General features: G+C 45.8%; 2 protein-coding genes across 11 annotated transcripts in view; one reads left to right on the top strand and one right to left on the bottom strand.

Moving 5' to 3' along the window:
- The window catches only part of RECQL5 (RecQ like helicase 5), a 36,770-nt gene that overhangs the window by 11,304 nt on the left and 6,721 nt on the right, over positions 1–18,745 (bottom strand). For 6 of the 9 annotated variants that reach the window (XM_062011205.1, XM_062011206.1, XM_062011204.1 and 3 more), the window contains one exon: positions 18,545–18,627. In XM_062011205.1, coding sequence (XP_061867189.1) covers positions 18,545–18,627 — 83 coding nt within the window. Of the gene's footprint in view, positions 1–9,394; positions 10,126–12,652; positions 12,802–14,515; positions 14,741–18,544; positions 18,628–18,745 lie in introns of those variants that run through there. The other 3 variants (XM_062011213.1, XM_062011212.1, XM_062011211.1) reach the window with 3 other exon arrangements.
- Positions 1,438–16,656, top strand: SMIM5 (small integral membrane protein 5). 2 transcript variants are annotated; one of them, XM_062011216.1, is made up of 5 exons: positions 1,438–1,775; positions 9,526–9,679; positions 11,051–11,366; positions 14,664–14,761; positions 16,038–16,656. In XM_062011216.1, exons 2-3 carry the CDS (start codon positions 9,553–9,555, stop codon positions 11,170–11,172), a joined length of 249 nt encoding a protein of 82 aa, XP_061867200.1. In that variant the 5' UTR covers positions 1,438–1,775; positions 9,526–9,552; the 3' UTR covers positions 11,173–11,366; positions 14,664–14,761; positions 16,038–16,656. The 2 variants fall into 2 exon arrangements, with proteins under 2 accessions (XP_061867200.1, XP_010204713.1); XM_010206411.2 differs by having other exon boundaries at positions 14,657–14,761; positions 16,038–16,653.

An 18,745-nucleotide genomic window follows, 5' to 3' on the forward strand; every position in this document is an offset into this window, starting at 1 on the left:
GAAGCAGAGATCAGCTCTGAGCGTATTGGATTTCTAGTTTCTAACCCACTGGGCTTGTAAAGCCAAGCTGTTTCCATCTGGCCTCCTGTAACTGCCTGCATCTTCCTGCAGCACTACCCACATCAGGCCCACAGCCCCACTTGAGCCAACAGTGCTCAGGAGTTGGGTCATAACGGAAGGTGAGTTGCAGAACGAACACTGCAATACTACAGTTATAAAGGCAAAAGTCTAAAACTGGAGATCCCAGCAGGGATGCTGAGGGTGACCACTGGGTTAATGCTTAAAGGAACACAAGAGGCCCTGAAAACACTTGGTTATGCATTAACACTGGCAGGAAAACTCCCCAGCTCACACAAGCACCAGACAAAATGGCCACGAAATGGGGAGCACATTTACATAGTAGTAGTTTGCATTATTAAATACATCCTAAAGTGATTTCATCTTTTAAACATGCAGCTAATTTGTATTATTTGCCTCCCCCAGCCTTCAACAGGAACTGACCATTGGTCTTGAAAATGTCTAAACAAACCCATGGTTTCACTTGTGACACCCTCCCCTGATTCGCCACCGTGGGGCAGGATGAAGAGTAAACAACAATACAGTTTATTAACGTGGTTTGGTCTGTGCCAATGCATTTCAGGAAAGTGCCGAAGTGCTCACAGGGCTGCCTGCACCGTGCCTCCCTTTGGTACTCCTTGCTTTTGTACATCAAGTAGAACAGGAGCCCTCTTCTCCTTCAGTTACTAGAAGCAGATGGATGGGCACAGAAGCAGCACAGTCATGTATATACTCACATATAAATGAAACTCGGGTATAAATGAAACTTTGCCTCTCCCAAAATACACCAGAAAAGAGCATTCCCTCCTGTGGGCCAAAGAAGAGTACCCAGCCCCATCAGAAGAGCTCCCCAAAAAAACAACCTCAGCCATAATGGAACAAAACCAAGGAATGAAAGCATAAAAAAGACAAAAATCATATGAGGACAAAACAGCTACACAGATGGCAGCTGCTGAACAAGAGCTATTTAATGAACTTTATCAAACAGAAGAGGTTGATAAGGAATTATGATTTTGCACCTGTCTGAAGGACTGAGCCCTTTGGGAAGTCACCTGAACTTCAGCAACCCTCTGAGACAAGACAGCGGGTGTCAGCTGCCCCTAGAACACAAAAAGCAAAAGCCATAGCATCTGGAGAGTGAATGACTTGGCCAAGGCCAGGGAGCAAATTCAACACCCAGCACAGCCCTGCTCCCCTGGCAGTGGCAGATGCTGCCCTGTCCTTGTCACTCCTTGCTCTGCTCCTTCAAAGAACCCGAGAGAAAAGCTCTTTCCTCTGGGGAGTCGGAAGGAAACTGGACAGCAGAAAGAAAAGTTCCTTAATTGCTTTAACACACACCCAAACTATCACAAGTGAATCCCTTCAAGCCTCACTCCAGAAAAAGAGGGGAAAAAGAAACACCTTGCTAGGAAGAGATGCTGGGAGGGAGAGAGCAACAAGTGCCAGCGGTCGGGGAGCTTGCAGCAGTGCCTCAGCTCGAGGTGGCTCCTCTGGCTGCCCTCCCTCTCTGGCACACGCGTAACACGAAACTTCGCATCTCCACGACAACCAATAACAAAAAAAAAGGGCAGAGACAACAGCTGGCTGTCAGCAGCAGCGCAGAGAGGAGCCGAGAGAGGAGCGAGAGACCAGCCAGGATGAGGTGGAGAGATGACGTGAAAGTTTAAGAAGGCAGAAAGGAAAACAAGAGGAGCAGCAGAGTTGGTGGCGCGGCTGGGGTAAGGCTGGGCTGTCGCTGGCGGGCGGTCAGGCGGAGCACCGGAGCACTCGGCTCGCTGGCAAGCAGTTGGAGCTTTTGGAGCTCTGTCTGTCTGGTGTAGGATCAGCCACGGAGCAGAGCTTGCTAGCCTGAATTTGTTAGTGAGGGACGCTCGGGAGCAAAGGTGGCGAGAGAAAAGCCGTTCTGAGGGTTGCGGGGAGCTGCTGCGCTGCAGCCGTGCGCTAACAAAGGGAGCAGCGGCAGCCCTGCCCCGCTCCACGGGCACACGGGGAAGCAACTTCTCTGCTGATTAGAAAGGCTGGCGGCTCGTTTTTCTGTGCTGTAACGGAATGTGACCTTAGCTGATAAGCAGGTCTAGCGCAGGACATTCCCCACAGCGATGGTTTGATCCGGGAGTGCTCAGTTTGGGGAGAGCTGCTCTGCCTCTCGTGCGAGCAGTGTGTGTGTGTGTGTGTGTGTGCCATTAGCAAGTGGCTGCCAGCACGGGCGAGCACATGGGAAACTGAGAGAGTGCATGGGAAACCGAGTGGGTGCCAACCACAGTTCCTCCAGAGTCCCTCCCAGCTGGAGCTAAGTTTTATCTCCCAAATCCTGAAGCAAACAGAGAGCTTAGAAAACAAGCCCTGCTTGGGGAACTCGCGTACTGTGCGTGTGAAACATCTGTGTCCAATAGAAATAAACGGGAAGATTTTACACAGCTTCTGACAAGAACATTAAAAAAACCCCTCAGCTAGTGTGTCAGGCATAGATGCTGCTTTGCTGCTGCAAACAGCATGAGAAACCACTGCTCCCAGAGAACACAGACATACACACGCACGGGCTACGCTGGTAACGACACCATCAGGTCTGAATGGAGTGAGAAGGGAAGGGAGAAAAGGATCCCCCAAATGAATCATTTAGGTTGGGAAAGACCAGTCAGTTCCAACATTGTTTTACAGAGAGAGGTGTCTCACAGCCTGTGCTCCCATCTCTGTTTTGCTGCTGGGTATGGGGTGGGGGGTTGCCAAGGAGACTGACCACATAAAGCCCCCAGTTTTCTGCCACCTGAAGCTGATTCTCTGGTGGGAAGCTCTTTCAGCTCCTAGCACTGAGCTGAGACCTCTGACCCCTTCCAGGAGGCCCACAGGCAGTCAGCTGTTTACAAACAGGTAAGGAGAGAGGCAGTGTCACTTCTCACAGAAAGATGTCTTCCTGATACTCTACATGTCCTTAGGGAGGAATGCCAAGGATCAGGTATTTCTGCTTCTCTCCATTGCCATAAAGGTGGAAGGGAGGGCAGGTCTCTGACCTGTGTGTTGTACCAACACCAAACTGGAACTGCCTATGTGAGGAGATCTAGTAGTTAAGAGCCACACACCTCCAGACTAGCCCTAGGTTGAAAGGGGATGGAGGGAAGTTCCCACCCTGCTAATGAAGGTCTCTGGGTTGTTTTCTGCAGTTAAGATGGTTTCTCAAATAAAGTACAGGAAAAACAAAGTAGGGGGGGGTGGAAGAAAGGAGGGAGGAGCGAGGGGAGAAGGGCAGAGGAGGGAGGGAGGGAGGGAGAGAAACATGCCAAGTTTTCCTCGCCAAAAGAAAATCTTCCTGGCTTTGGCTGGGGGCTTGTCCAGCCCCAGCCGTGTTGTACATGGGAAGGGGGGAAGGAATAAGCAATATGAAACACATGTCTGGAGAAAAGCAGCAGGACATGGCTTGTGTTACAGCTGTCACAGTGCATGGGCCTCTTACCCTGGCTGCAATGCAAAAGGGAGAGGGGGTACAAAAAGGCTCGAGCCTGATAGAGTGGGTCCCTTGTGTAACACAGAGCCCTGAGCCCTGCAGAAGGCTGTGAGAGAGGTGGGTGAGGGGAGCAGCACCCACCCACTCCTCTCTCCCTCCGTGCCAGCCCTCACAACCACAGCTGATAGGGTTCAAACCAGCTCCTTCTGAGGAAGCAGCTGTTGAGTTCCTACACCCGAGTGGCATCTGGAGGATTAGACCAGCATATTTCAAGCACCTCAAAACTGCCTGTCACTGCTGAGAGCTGCAGGGCTGACACCAGCCAAGGACCGGGCACAGAGGTGGCTCTGAAAGAAGATGGTGGTGTTTCCAGCACTCTGCAGCTGCCTTACCTCAAACACCAAACTACTGGGAGATCCCAGGATGTTTGAGAAGTACCTATTTATGAGGCTTTCATGGGCACACCTCTGGCAGCTTCCTGGGACATAGTTATTTTGCTAATATTAGAAGAAACATTCAGGCTGGATTTAAGCATCAGCAACCCTAAAAAAAGGTCTCTTGTACAAGAGCTACAGGTTTATTTTTAAAATTGACCTTTTCCTTTCACTGCATGGCTCTGTGCTTTGGTTTCCCCACTTAAAAATGGGACTAGTAGCGAGGAATTATCTCATGAGGTTTTGTGGACTGGTTTGTGGGATGGACTGGAGACAACCAGGGTGTTGTGCAGAGGTGCAGAGGCTCAGCTCAGTGCCCCAGTGGGTATCCTGGCTAGTGCCTTTTTATATTAATCTAATATTAGGTTGTAGGGGAGGGAAGGAACATTTATGGTGCTGCCTCAAAACCAATCTCCAAATAGTGGGTGGTGGAGATGACAGGGTATTCCAGCCAAATGGCTACCCAGTCAGGGCAGCTTTATAATCTGAAGGAATGTCAGGCCTTCTTTTCCAGACCAGCTGACAAAGTCAAAGCTTTTCTCCCATGACATTGAGCTGCAATTTACCAGTTTGGGTGTGTGCTGTTAAAAAGCTGAATCCTCTTGATACTGGAAACTATTTTCATCTGCTTGGGAATGAATTATAGGTCTGTCTGGCTCTGTTTGCTCCTGTTTTAGGAAAAAAACAGGGCTTGTTCGTGAACTACAGTTAAAGATTCACGTGGCTGGTCAGCTACAGTCATGGCAGCCAACCCTGAGTTAACAATGATGAGGGCAAACCATGCACTGACAATACAACTGCATTTCTATAGCCCTTTTCATCTCAGGAGTACATTACAGACTGAGAACAATAAACAATGGCACAGGAATTATTACATGTTCTGCCAAAATGCCTCTAAACTGTAACAACACCTAAGCAGCCCAGCATTGGTTTGGGACAGGAAGCATTGCAGACCTTATCCACATGAAATCAGAAGCACATTTCAGGAACCAAGAACAAAGCTGGTAGGCTTAGAAACTGGCCAAGCCTTCATGTTCTTAAGAAGGTGGACAAATAGAGTTTGCTTTAAACTTTTAGGCCAAAAAGAAAAAGCATCCCTCCCCCTTCAGCTGCTCAGCCCTCTCCTTCCATGAGGCTGGGATTGCCTTCTAATATTTCCTATGAAATAAGCCACCACAATCCATCCAGGCTTCCCATCCCCATACAAGGTCCAATTTTAACCAATTTACTTGACTTGTCTGAGTAAGAACAACACAAAGTATTTGCTTTTTCACAGCCAGGCTTAGGAAAGAGACAAGGCTATAAGGAGAACATTGCCCTGGCATTCTGCCTGCTTAGGTCCCTGGCACTGCTGATGCAGGCAGTGGGCACACTGAGGATACCCAACTTGCTGCATTAGGACTAGAGGCACCTGCAGCTTCAGGGCACTGCCAACAAATTCCCTCCTCCAAAGCTCCATCTTCGTTTTTAGGTCACTGTAGCAACAAATGCACACAGGCAAAAAATTGCAGAGGGACTACAGTAGACCCAATGGATTGGGAGGTCATGTCAAAAGCATGGCTGGGTAAGGAGCAGCAAGAGTGGAAGCCCTGCTTTCACCCTAAACGTGCTCAGTGACTGAAGTGTAGCAAGCAGTTAGCAACAAAAGGCCACTTCATTTTCTAACTGTGACAAAACCAGGGACTTACTGTCTTCCTGTCTAAAGATTTCAGAGCATGTCAGGCTTGGACACACGACAATCAGCAACCAAACCTGTGACAGTGGTTACATGTTCTGCTGCTTTGCAGAGATGAAGTCACCCACGAGAGGGATGGGATGACTTATCCCAAGTCACACAACCACACACACACACACAGCCTTCATTTACTAACTTCCAGTCCTGGGGCTAAACCACAAGCTCAAATTCATGTTCTTTGCACTGAAATAGGCTGCCCAAATGCCACCAGGGTTATGATTAAACAAATGTCTTATTCCTCAGCAGCAAATTGAAGCTCGTTCACTCCCCACAGTCCAACTTTTGATGCACCTGTGTAGACACACAGATAAGACACAGCTTTCCAAACTACAGGCAGACCAAAAACCCTGGATCAGTTTACATCAGTTCCAAAATACTTAGAGCAGCTTGTCTAGCTTGAGACAAACAGGGATGTGGGATGAGGGTTATAGGACACCCAGCCCAAATCATCCCAAAGCTCTTTGTCTTCCTTGAACCCTGGAAGCTACCACACACAGCCAGTTCACAGGCAGAGAAACCCTCACCAAGGCTTTTCTCTTGAATGTCTAGATTATGGCCTTTTAATGGCTCTGTTCTCAAAAGGGCTGAGCTGCCAACCTCTTTGAGTGCTTCAGTATGGCGTAAGGCCATTAAAACAGTTCAGAAAGATAATTCCAGTGCTATTAGGGCAATTTTCACAGCTTTATTCAGTGGGCACAGCAAGATGAATCTGCATTAAAAACAAGTATTAGTCCTTTCTGGGAATCTAACTCCACAGAAGCCCTAAACATATGACATGCTGCTTTGGTTTTAAAAGGTTATCTCATCCTCACAGCTGAGTGGTGAACACACAGATGTCAGCCACCCCTCTGCATTATTACTGTGCTCTCCCTTTGCAGCCAAGTCTAACACCTCATGGCACAGGACAGATTAGGTTTCTCTTTTCCTCCTCAAAACCAAATGAAGCCAAATTAAAAGATTTGTCTGATTCCCTCCCCTGCCAGGCTGTACACCACAAAGGAGGGCAGGAAGATTTGATGGTCTGGTCCCACTTGCAACACTGGATAGATGAGTTAATTTTTAAAGAACAGGCAGAAGAGGAAACAGCCAAACCCACGAATTTCAGGCTGCCACCCCACCCACCCCAGCAGGAACTTCTAAACTGCCTGTCACAAGGCATCACCTTTGTGTTCACTTTCTTTTCTATGTGAGTTTCACATTGTGCCACTCTTCTCCCTGTTTTCACTTTGTGTGATCTCTACCTACAGCTGTGGAGCAGCAGCTCATGACGTTAGTCTGATAATGCCTTGTGAAGACCACATTGCACTGTGGCTGTTCAGCATTACTTCTCTAAAGAGTTCCATCAGCTTTGCTGCCCTAATAGCCACGTCTCCACTGCTCTGGAGGGTTCTCTTCCTCAGTGGATATGGCTTTGAGGAAGAGCAATGAGTAAGGAGAAAATTCCAGTTGAGAACAACGCTGGTAGACAACTGTGGTTGCCCCAAACCCCACAGCACCTGTGATGTGCTAACTTGTGTGGCTCTTCCAGGCTCTGGAACAGGGCTTCAGTCTTCCAAAGTAAACTGTCAATTAAGACCTGCTCCAGAAGCAGAAATCCCCGAGCAGCAAGAGCCCTTGGAACTAGTGTGCAGTCAGAAGTGCAGCTGAGCAGAAAAACATTTGTTTCCTTGTGAGTAGGCTGGAGAGTGCACCACCACCATCAGATTTTGTCCCTGAAGTCGAAACCAGGTAAACAAGTAACATTCCTTGCAAGTTTTAGAATAAAACCTCCTTCCTTCAGCTGCAGATCAGGTACCAGGGGTGAAGGAATGCCCATTCCTGAGACAAGCTCTTATCATTTCAGACTAGGCACTTGGTTAATCCATGAGAGGTTCCACAATCCTAATCAGTAACTTCACATTGTATCCCCAAACTTCAGATGACTGGCCATTATCCTCTCTGCTTCTGGTGCAGCCCAAGGCATGGCACAGAGGAGTCCTTACTAGGAGAGCTTCTGGCCAGGCAGAAACACCCCCAAAAGAAACAAACATTTTCACCATGTTAGAGACAGGAATACCTTTTTTTTTTTGAAAAAAAGAGCTTTTCTTCCAGAGCCAAGAGCAGAAAACACAAATCACTTCACCTCTGCCTGCACCACACCACCTCTTGGCATGGAACCAAAACTGGAAACCTGCTGACACAGAATCCCACGGCACTCTGCAAAGGATAAAGCAGCTATTTCTGGAGCAGCTCACTTAGGGTAGGGCACTCATCTGGAAAGAACTGTTTAGCCCTAGTCTCAAAGTGACCTTTTCAGGTCAAAAGGCCACAGCTATGCCTCCCTGCTAAGTTGCACAGAGATCTTTCTGTAGATGTGGATTTTCCATCCACCCCCATTCCTAGGAAACCAGCTGGTTCCGATTTTTATTCCTTAGCTTGGATTTAAAAGAACAAAGAAAACCCTTTTTGAATTGCATAAACATACAAAATGTAATTTAACTTGGCACTGTAGTGTTTAAGCCCAGCATGCAAAGAAACAGCCAAGGTCTCTCTGTCCTCAGTGTGTTTAGAAAAACTGAACTCTGAGCATCCATTTGTTTGAGTAACCAAACCAGATGTGCAGTAATGAACTAGCTGGCTTATTCTGAAAGTAGTGTCTTGGTCACTTGGCTTTGTGTTATCATCAAGACCAAGATATTAAATTGCAATGCTCAACTCCCATACTACAACACACACAAGCTAGAATATTCTGAAACAGTAATGATATAGAAGTTATCATCCATCCAAGTGCTGACCTGTCCAAACATTTGGTTTAGGTGAAACTATGAATATTTCTCAACAATGTCCCATTCCAGTTACTCACTGAAGCAAAATCTGAACTTCCATGGCTCTCACACAAGCTTGTTTGCTGCAGTGCTTTCCCAAATCTTGCTCAGGGGCCAAAAGAACAGCAAGATGTGTTGGTGGCAAAACTGAGGCACCGGACTTGGACCAGTCTGATACTTTCAGTAAGGACAGTTGCTGGTGATCATTCCCTCTGAGAATAAAGAGGGTGTCAGATTACTGAGCAGGGCAGGAGGGATTATCCCCACAAGGGAGGTATCTCCCTGCCAGATCCAGGGGCTTTTTCTTTGCTCCTCATCAGCAGTGAACATCCACTGTTAATTCATATATTGCTCCATTAGAACAGACCGTGGCTGAAAAGTGCTACATTTAGCTTACCATATGAAACCTGGATTCATCTCTGAGAACTTGAAAAGCATCCAGCTCTCCCCAGTGAACACAACCTTTAGCTCTTAACATCACCATTCAGTAAAAAAAAGGTTGCTAAAGCATTATTAATGGCATTGCAGTGAGGTGTTGAAGTAAATGTCTTGGTTTGTGCAGGGGCTTTTCTGTAGCTGCAAGTGCAAGAAACCTTCCAGGGAGTCCACTTTGTGTTACTCAGGAAAAAGCAACTGAAAACTGTACAACTGGAGTTCAGCATTTGGAATGCAACTCGAGTTAGAATTGCATTTCTTTCTGGAAGGAAAGTTAGCACAACTGTAAAAAAAAAGTCCCTTTCATTGTGTGGAAGCCAAGGGCAGGCACTGTCCAGTTCTAACGCTGTGCCTGCTGAAATAAGGCTCCTTTTAGAAGAAACACCGTTTTGCCTTTGCTCACCGGTGCAGCTGACAAAACCACCCTCAAAGCCAGATTTTGAAACTAAAACAGTGCCAGAACACGTAGACAATTAATAGTTCTCCACCTTAGCTACTGGGAACAAGGACTGAGACCAGATAAACTTGTTTTCCTTGTGATCACCAGCTCTATAAGAAGGCTGGCAGCTTCCTAGCGTTAGTCAGTTGAAAAGGTTTATTCTCTGTTTGTTTCTTTTACAGCATAAAGCCTGGAGAGGTTGAGCCAGAATGTCTTCTGAAGGCTTTCTGAAGGAAATGCAAACCATTGGTGAGAAGTTTCTCCTTAAGCTCCAGAAACTGCCCAAGGCTGACCCAGTGGAGATTGTGTCCTTCTGTGTGGTTCTTCTGTTTATCGGTGAGTTAATCGGTGGAAGCAAAGGGGTGTCAGTGTCTCTTCTCTTCTACGAGGGCAGGTTGCTCCACAGTCTTTGTTGGTGTTGCTGGCAGTTGTTTTCCAGGCTGTGCTCTGAGGCCTGGTTTGATTTCTATGTCATTTTAATGCTCAGAATGTCTGCATGCATGCAGAGCAAGATAAGCAACAGTACAGCTCTCCCCACAGCTCTCCCAGTGAAGCATTTGTTTGAACGGCAGTACTTGAACCAACCCAGAGCTGCTGCAATGTTTTGATGCACAGGAGTCAGTTTATAACAAACAGGATTAGGGCATCTCACTGATGCAGAAAACAATTGAAGTCTGAGACTCTGAGTGTCTTTCCTGTGCTTAGTTAGTTTGTTGAAGACAGTACAGTTCAGATGAGCTTATTTACTCTCCTCTGGTAATGGCAAGATCCCTCCTGCTGCTCTGTGGGGGGATGGCATGGAAGGAAAAACAAAGAGCTGCTCAGTCAGGGGGGATGGAGTTTGTTTAGACAATGTGAAAACAAGCAGGAAGGCAGGCAAGCCCTCCCCTTCAGAGAGGTACACTGCACCCAGCCAAAAGGAAGGGTGTGTATCCAGCCTGGACACTCCTCCCTGGGCTGGAATTCAGAAACAAACACCTGCTGCTCTGTTTTTCATACCTACAGCTGGTTCCCCACAAGTCCAGTAACCTGGCAGCCCAGCTGCAGACTTTTAAGGAACACATGTACACACACATGCACACTGACACACACTTTGCAGGATTAAACATGTCATGCTTTTCTATTCCAGATGAACTAATATCCCTCTCCCAGCACTAACCCTTATACCTAGTGTAGAATAACAGTGTCAGCCCACTGCTTTGTGAAACAAACCCCTGCTTTTGAAGAATCTGTTTTTTCAAGCTAAATAGAGAAAAGCCAACCCAGTCAGTAATATCTGTCCTCATTAGACTGTACACACTCCTCAGAAATGCACCTGCCAGTCTGACTAACCAAATCCTCTTGAGTTGCTTCTGATGCAGCTATGGGGGGAGCTGGATCTCCATCCATTCCAGCACACAGCTCTATGTAGTTACTGCATTTCAGCTCTGAAACAACGGCCCATTGGGCAGATGAAGATGTGCCCCCACATGGTTTGGCTCTTAAGAACATGAAATATCTGGTAATGATTGTCCAGATAAAGTGGATAACTAATACAAGGGAATAGGAACTTAGGAGAAGGGAGGTGGGGATATAGGGGGAAAAAATCAGCAAGAAACCAGACTTTGTTCATTCTGCTGCTCGCTGAACAACTTGGAGGAGCCAAAGGGCTACTCTGCAGTGATTGCTCCTATGTCATGAAGCAATATCCTTTGTTTCCCTTTCCAGTTACTGTGCTGGTGCTCATGGTCATTGCCTGCAGTTGCTGCTGCTACAGCTGCTGTAGCTGTGATGGACACTCTGACCACAGAAGGAGGAAGATCCAGGTCCGCCCAATTGCCCATTCATGAAGTGCAACAAGAGGTGACACAACCTCCTATCGAGGACATCATGATTCAGTCCTGTGGAAATGCCTTTATGCACTAGCTCACTGAAAATGGCAATAACAATATTAATTAACATGACTCAGAGGACCAGGAATCACAGCGTGGAATTCCTTCTTTCTGTGACAGCCACTCCTGGGCTTCATGGTCTGACCAGAAAGGTAATGCTATTTTATCATCACTGTCTCCTCCTTCTGGGGTGGCTTGGGGGTGCCTGGAGACATGCTGCTGAGAAAACAGCCACACATTCCCCATGCCAGCCCTGCAGCTGGGCCAGCCAAGGACTCCCTTTGTGGGCACACAGCCACAGGCCAAAGCAGAGAGCACGTACGCTGCCATGTGCCAGGCAGCACCTACTCTTTTCTCCAGAAGGATGGTGCTGGGTGCCAGCAGGACCCACTGACATCACTGGGAGGTCCACATGCTCACCACATCTTGGATCAAGCCCAAACCTGCTCTGTCAAAAAGCCACCTGCAAATAGACACGTTCAGCTGAGATGTCTGCTGAAAACAACAAATGGTGGACATTCTGATCCAGACAGGCCAGCTGAGGCCCTGAGCACAGCTGGTGACAAATGCTTCCTGCTGTCAGTGTTACAGTGGTGTGAAATTGCCAAAGAGAAAAATCAGATCACGTGCAATACCCTTTGTAAACAGAAAGATGAAGGCAAAAGGGAAAAACTAATCAATGTTATGATTTAATTTGATCATCCTGTGGCTAAATGTGCTCCCTCCCCTCTCCCTGTGTGGCTGTGCTCTTGTGCTGATTGCTGGTGAATGGTTCTTACCAAGTTTGAGTTACAGGAGATGAACAAATGTCTGTGATTACTTGAGGGACCTGTGTGCCTGACTCCTTGCACTGTGTGCAGTTTATTTTAGTGGACATAAACATTCTGCCTGAGGTATGTTTATTACCAGACACAGAGGCATTTCGGAGGAGTGACATACAGTATGGCAACCCTCCCTTCAGGGTACACATGCAGCAGCTGACAGCATTGTGACAAAACAGAGCCGGGCATGGGCTGTACAGCTGAAGTTAACAAGTGCAAATAAATCCCTTTTCCATGCTGCAGCCACTGTGTGTGTTTGGTTTACACTTCAGTGAACTTCAGGAAGGGATTTATGTAAGTATAAGGCAAAGGCCACAACTTTCATAACTGGGACAGACAAGCTGAAGACTATCACACTGCACCTAAGTCTGGAAGGCTCTGGTCTTTCATCTCCAAGTGTGAAACCAACCACCTTTATGAAAAGGTATAAGAAGTTACATTCATATAGAGAAGTCAGCTTCTACTCTTGCATTCCAACTGCTGAATGGAGAGGAGTCAAAGGGATTATGTGTGTATATACCAGATCAAGTTTGCAACAGTGGGCTTTGAAATATTCTTCACACTTCAGAAGGGCCAAAGAAAAAGAAAGCTTTGTAAAGAGCCCTTTTTTCCTGTGATGTCCACACCTCCATTAGTAAAAAGCACATTACATTAGTAGCTTCTTTAATGCACTTTAATTATTGCAAAGGAACCAGAGTTAGGTATGGTGCATTTCTGTACTGCTGCACGTTGGCATATGTCTGCAGCCAGCAACACAGAGAAGAGCCTACAAATTAAGAAAAACATTCCTTAAGCTACCTATGTTACCTTTTAATCAATACAAACTTCCCAGATGAAGATTAGGATGTTCCTTAGAAAGTAAATCTTTGAGCCTTAGCTTGACAACTGCCAATAGAAGACTTCACTAGTGTGAGCTACTGTAGCATGCACAGTTCCACTAAGGCTAATAAAGCAGTGGGTTTTATTATGCTGTCCCAAAGCTCTCCCTCTCAACCCATATGTCAGGACAGGATAAGCTCAACTGTGGCATTAATTTAATCAGCATTCAGACATACACTCCACTAACCTGTCAGTCAGATATGTCTGCTCATTTCACTTGCATGGCAATCAAGGTGACAGAAAGAATCTCAGAAGCAATTTTGCAAGGGACAGACTCAACGGGTGTTTCTGTATCTAAGTCACGAGACCAGGGGAAGAACAGAGCTCACTTTCTTTCCCAGCTTGTGCTAGATAGTGCCAGCTACAGGAATTAACAGAATCCCATTGAGAAATGTTCAGCAGCACGAAACCGGCCTGTCCTAACCGTCAGGAGGAAGCTCAGCAGGCTGGAAACATACCAACGCCTGACAGGCTGCTGTCACTAAGAGCAAGCTGCCAGGTCTTATCTCAACAGGAAAAGCTACAAATACAAGTTAAACCACTGACAGATACCAGGCAGGGGGACAAGAGAAATGGCTTCTGTCTTATCTCTGCCACTGTAAGTATGTTCCTGAATTAGAAACAGAGAATAAACACAGCACTGCTTTAAAAAAAAAGTGATAAAGAGAAAATTAAGCAATTACTTAAAGAATTCAGGTGGCTTCTGGAGCAGAGGAGCAGCCACCACACAGAGGAAAAGCCCTGGACTGTTTTCTGCATACCTGCCCTGACCTCACAGGCCTAATGTTCTGCTTTATACCATTTTGTGCCTTCTATTGACTAGATTCATGCCAGTCTCTGGGTCCCTGCTCACCATTCACACAAGGTTTTTTGGTTTTGGACTTGGAACACCTTGAGCAGTAGTGAGGATGAATCCTCTTTGTTTCAAAAAGCAGAGGGAGATCCAGAAGAGCAGAGGCTAAAGTGAGACTGCTTCAAAGACAGCAACTTCTGTATATGTGGTGAAAGCCTGGGTGAGCCTAGAAGGAACTGCAAGTGAATACAGTTACTTCAGTTCTGATGATACAACTATTGAATAGTTTCTTTTCCTGAGGAACATAAAAGAGACAGTGAGGGCAGCCTCTCTAGCAGAAGTTCTACTGACAAAGGAATAGCTTCTGTTCTGTAACGTCATCCCTCTGGTTTCAAAGTTATTTGTTTGGCTTATGAAAAACAAGTTTGCTTTTACACAGATGCAGCCTCACACACCACACTCTCCTATTTCTCCCCTCCCACCTCTCTCCAGCACCATCCCTCTGGTCTTCTTCAGTGAGGAAAGCATCAGGGAGTCAACTTTATTGCAACTAACAGCAGTTCAAGGCTGAGTAATGAGTTCATTCACCTAAACTATCACAATGAATTTTGGACTGGGGACAGACTTCTTCACAGTTGCATTTTAGATGTGTCAGTCTCCTAGAGAGCTTACAATGCAGGTCCAGTCAGGACCTAGGAAACAAAGCCCTCTTCTCTCCACCACAACCTGAAGCCTTCCCCAGTCAGAGAACAGAATGGGCCCCTAGAAGCACTGGAAGAGGTACTTAAGAGGATAAAACCATGGAAAGAAATATCTGAGCAACAGTTGAACTAGGTCTTTCTAACTCAGCTCAAGGCCTTTGATTAGATTAGCCACACCTTTGCAGGAAAGTCAGCTGTTAATCATTTACTGCAGCACAAAGAGGCAACTTCCATGTTGGTTCTCCAAGTCTCCAGGTGCAGTAAGGGGTTCCCTCACCACAGGCCAAGATCTCTTGGAGGAGGTGCACAGGAGAGACCAGAAGAAACACCTACTACAAGCACAACAGCATCAGGTATTTATAAAATCACATACAGCTCTCTCATTTCAGGAGATTAACTGTGGTTAGCAAAAGAAACAGGAACTCTCTAGAGTGTACAGTCACATAGGGTGTCTGCCTTTGGGTCTAAACAACTAGTAGCCAGGCTGCCTCCTTTTTGAAGGCAAATGAAGCTATCCAGAACAGCTCCCATGTCCTGTATGCTTGTTGGGTAGAGAGTGGACATGGTGATCTGCTATCACTGCAAAAACAAAGCAGGAACTGAATATACTTGGCTGCTGAGAAAGAAACAAAAACTTCAGCAACTGCAGTGTGAGCTTGTGCTCCTAGACAAGTACAACTTGGTGAGCATGACTAATACTGAGGGTACAGACACAAGGGCAGTAAGTCAAACACATTTTCAAGGATAACAAAGAGCTGCTCCTATATTAATCTGCACAGCCATATTTCAGAGAAAGGGTGAGAAATAATCCATCCTTTCTCTTGAGGAGTGAGGAAGCTTTAGTAAAGCTACAAGGTACCTGCAAAGAGATGTTGGATGTTCTTTAGAAAGCTGGTAGCCAAAACATTATGCAAAGTGTCAGTGAAAGAGCAAGTGTGTAAAACCCAGGGAGATCCCAGTTTAAATTACTGCTGAACCAAAGTACTTCATGGCAGAAAAACTTATGCTTCTATTGCAGAGTAACAATACTAAATGCTAAAGCAAACTCTGTAACAGGAGCCCTATTTTTACAGAACTAGACTATTCTAAGCCCCATGGGAGCAATAGTTTGACATGAAGATGTTTTTTTATGGCTGGTGGGGTTTTTGGTTTGCAGGGCTTCTTGTTGGTTGTTAAATAACTGTTTCATGTCCAGTGTGTGCTCAGAGTTGAAGTACCCAACTTTTTTTTTAAAGGATCTTTTCCATGGTGTCAAGCAAGTTTTCCCACTGAATACTTGCTTTTCATGCACAGGCTGTAGAGTTGACATAAAGGGTTCATCTATGAGCCCTACCACTACAGTATATTGGGAAAAATATTGATCAATTATGATTAAAATAAGTCTCAACTGAAAAATGTTGCAAAGCCAGAAGCTTTGCTCTTTATATCTCTGTAGATTGGATTAGAACACTGGCCTCAGCTATCTTTCTTCTGGCTCATGTTCCCATTCATGTGAAGGGTGACTGTCCCATTTGGAAGTAGAGTGCCTGCAGGCACTGATGGCATGTGTGGCTAGTGTGGCTTCAGACTGTGGCTCAGAGCATAGAGAGGATACACCAACACCTGATACTGTTTTTTGTCTGTTTCCAGCATGGTGGAAGCCAACATGTCATCAGAGGCATCCTCAATTCTGGACAACCTGAAGAAACTGATTGAAGCAAGTGACTGGGCTCTTGGAGGGCTAGTGGTGATTAGCACTTTCTGTCTTGTTTTTATTGCTCTCCTCTTATTTGCTGCCATCTTTGGGTGCTGCTCATCTCCAAGGCACAAAAGGAGTCGTTGATGAACAGCAAAGCTGAGATGCAGTACTGAGAGCCCTGAGCTAAGCAAGAATCAGCCCAGATACAACCTGATGGTGTTGTTCATAGAAAGCTTTCTCATCTTCTCTCTCTGGGTATTTTTTTCCTCCTTATGCAACTTTTCTACATCCAGAACAATGCACCAATGCCAGCAAGTTGCTCTCCAAGTCCACAGCAAACTCCATTCATAAGGCTGTCTGTATTCAGGAACTGCATGACTAGCCAAATACCAAAGTCAACTCATCTCTGCCTGATTTTCATCTTTCAAGCAAAGCCACCAGTTATGTGGTGGTTGTCCATTTGCCACCTCTAAAACTGATAAAAGATGTCTTCCACTGCTGCAGTAACATGTTTGGTTTGTGGTTGGTTTGATTTTTTTTTTTTTCCTGTTTTGCAAGTGGGCATCAGGAAACTCTGGCCAGCAAAAGCTTTGTCTAAATCCACTCTCTAGAAGCAGCTTAAACCATTTTTCTCCTGTCACACTCAGACAATAGCCTAAATATATTAGGTAAAAACCTCTTTTGGCACTATGCAAGTCTGTCTTAATTTGTTGTGATTTAGAACCTTGCAAAGTCAGACTTTCAGGCTTGCTTTCACTGTTTGGATAAAAAGAGACAGAAATGCAGTGTGGTGTTGTTTTACATGGCATCTTAGTCTCCTGTACAGTTATGAGCAAGGAAGCCAGTCAGTGGTGCTGCAATGTGTGACTCTGGGATGCAGAAGGCATGTTACACAGAAAAAGAATGTATCAAGCTGAGGGAAGAAAGAAAAAGCATGGGAAATGTGATTTCAAATTAGGTCAGTGAGGTTCCCTTACAGAAATCTCTCTTTTATGTACCCAGTGAAATCCTCTTACTATTCATCTGAGCAAAGGAGAATGTTTTCTCTCTGTCCTTGCTCAGTTATTGCCTCACTGCTGCAGTGGAACTCTAGAGCAGGTCCTCACTTCAGAGAGCAGTCAGGGTCTTTAGAGCACATATGGAGTGGGAGATGCTGTAAGATGGAGCCTAACTCATGCCCTCACTGGGACACCACCTTGGAATGTCCTAGGACTGCTTCTGGCTGGTGCAAGGTTAGTTTGGTGATATCAGTCCAGTTCTCATGGCATTAGTGTCCACTCCAAGAAATAACTGTCACTACTAACTCTACTGGTAACCAGCTTATGAATCACAGAGAAATAGATACCAAGACAAAGCTTTCCTGAGGTTAGCCTCTAACCTGATACAGCTGCCTCTCAGATTATCCAAAACCTCGACACAGTCAGCCATCTGTCTGCTCTTGCTGGTGGCATACCAGAAGAAGCAGAGCTGCTTAGCCAAGTGGGTCAAACTCTTATAGCAAGAAGCCTCCTAGTAGCTACTTCCCAGAATCACCTTGACTTTGGGCAAGGAAGTGCTTCTTTCAAGAGCCCCAGGACTCAATAGTCTGTCATACTTCAATACAAGTGGGACTTTCACAGAGCAACCCCATACAAAAAGGATTTGTTTGCCAAACGTGACCACAAGCAGAGACCATCCTCACCCTGGCACTGGAAAAGCAGCACGTGGTACATTCACGCTGAAAAAAGTTGCCCTAGATGCACATGTGAAAAATGAAAGCAAATGCAGACTGGAAAGCAAGACACATGTTGACCATTTTCAGTTAGTGAACAAACTAGTGGCAAAATTATAGCTTTGATGTCTTATCCAGCACAGAATAGCAATTAGTACAATTACAGCTTACAAGTCATGAATGAAACCTGAACAATGCACCTTGTGGTTACTAGTCTGCATTTACATTGGGTACATCTATAATTTCAGCCTGTTTCTGAAACATTCCAAGAACCATCAGCTCCTTCTAAGGTCAATTTGAATCAAGGGCATCTAGTACTTTGCAGAGTGGAGTCCCTGAGGTTAAGAGAAACATGAAATGTAAATGCTTCCATCCTAGGCCGATTATGCCGTCTGTCTCCTTAGATGATGTAGTGAAGGAGGAAAGAGTCAAAATGAAATCAAATGGCACTAAATCAATCCATCATCAAAGACAGAACACAGCAAAATTCATAGCCAGAGGACTTATAATTTAACATTATCATGTCCCTTGGGCAGATTCCAAGACCAACATTGTGCTAAACTCAGAGGTGAGAGTGAATGAGAGAGGACTCAGGGACACCTTCCTCAGACTGGACAGCAAAATATCAGGCAATTGAGTCAGTATTTTGTTTTTCCTGGATGTGCAGGATCTCAGCCATGGCAGTGCCTTGGAAGGGACAGAGAATGGCATCCCCAAGGCTGAAGTGTTTAAAAGACGTACACTCACCCCAGCTCCTCGCAGAAGCTCACAATGGCATCAAAAGCTGTCATCACAGCCTTGTCGGAATCTTTTAAGGTGCCTTTTTTTTCCTGAAGATGATAGACAGAGACAGTAATTACACTCTGCAATTTAAACAGATAAAGTAACTCTAACAATGACCAAATCCAATCCTTCTGATCAATATGGCAAACAGGTACAGACACCACC

The sequence above is a fragment of the Colius striatus genome, chromosome 18 (assembly GCF_028858725.1).
Source record: "Colius striatus isolate bColStr4 chromosome 18, bColStr4.1.hap1, whole genome shotgun sequence".
In the NCBI taxonomy this organism is placed as follows: Eukaryota; Metazoa; Chordata; class Aves; order Coliiformes; family Coliidae; genus Colius; species Colius striatus.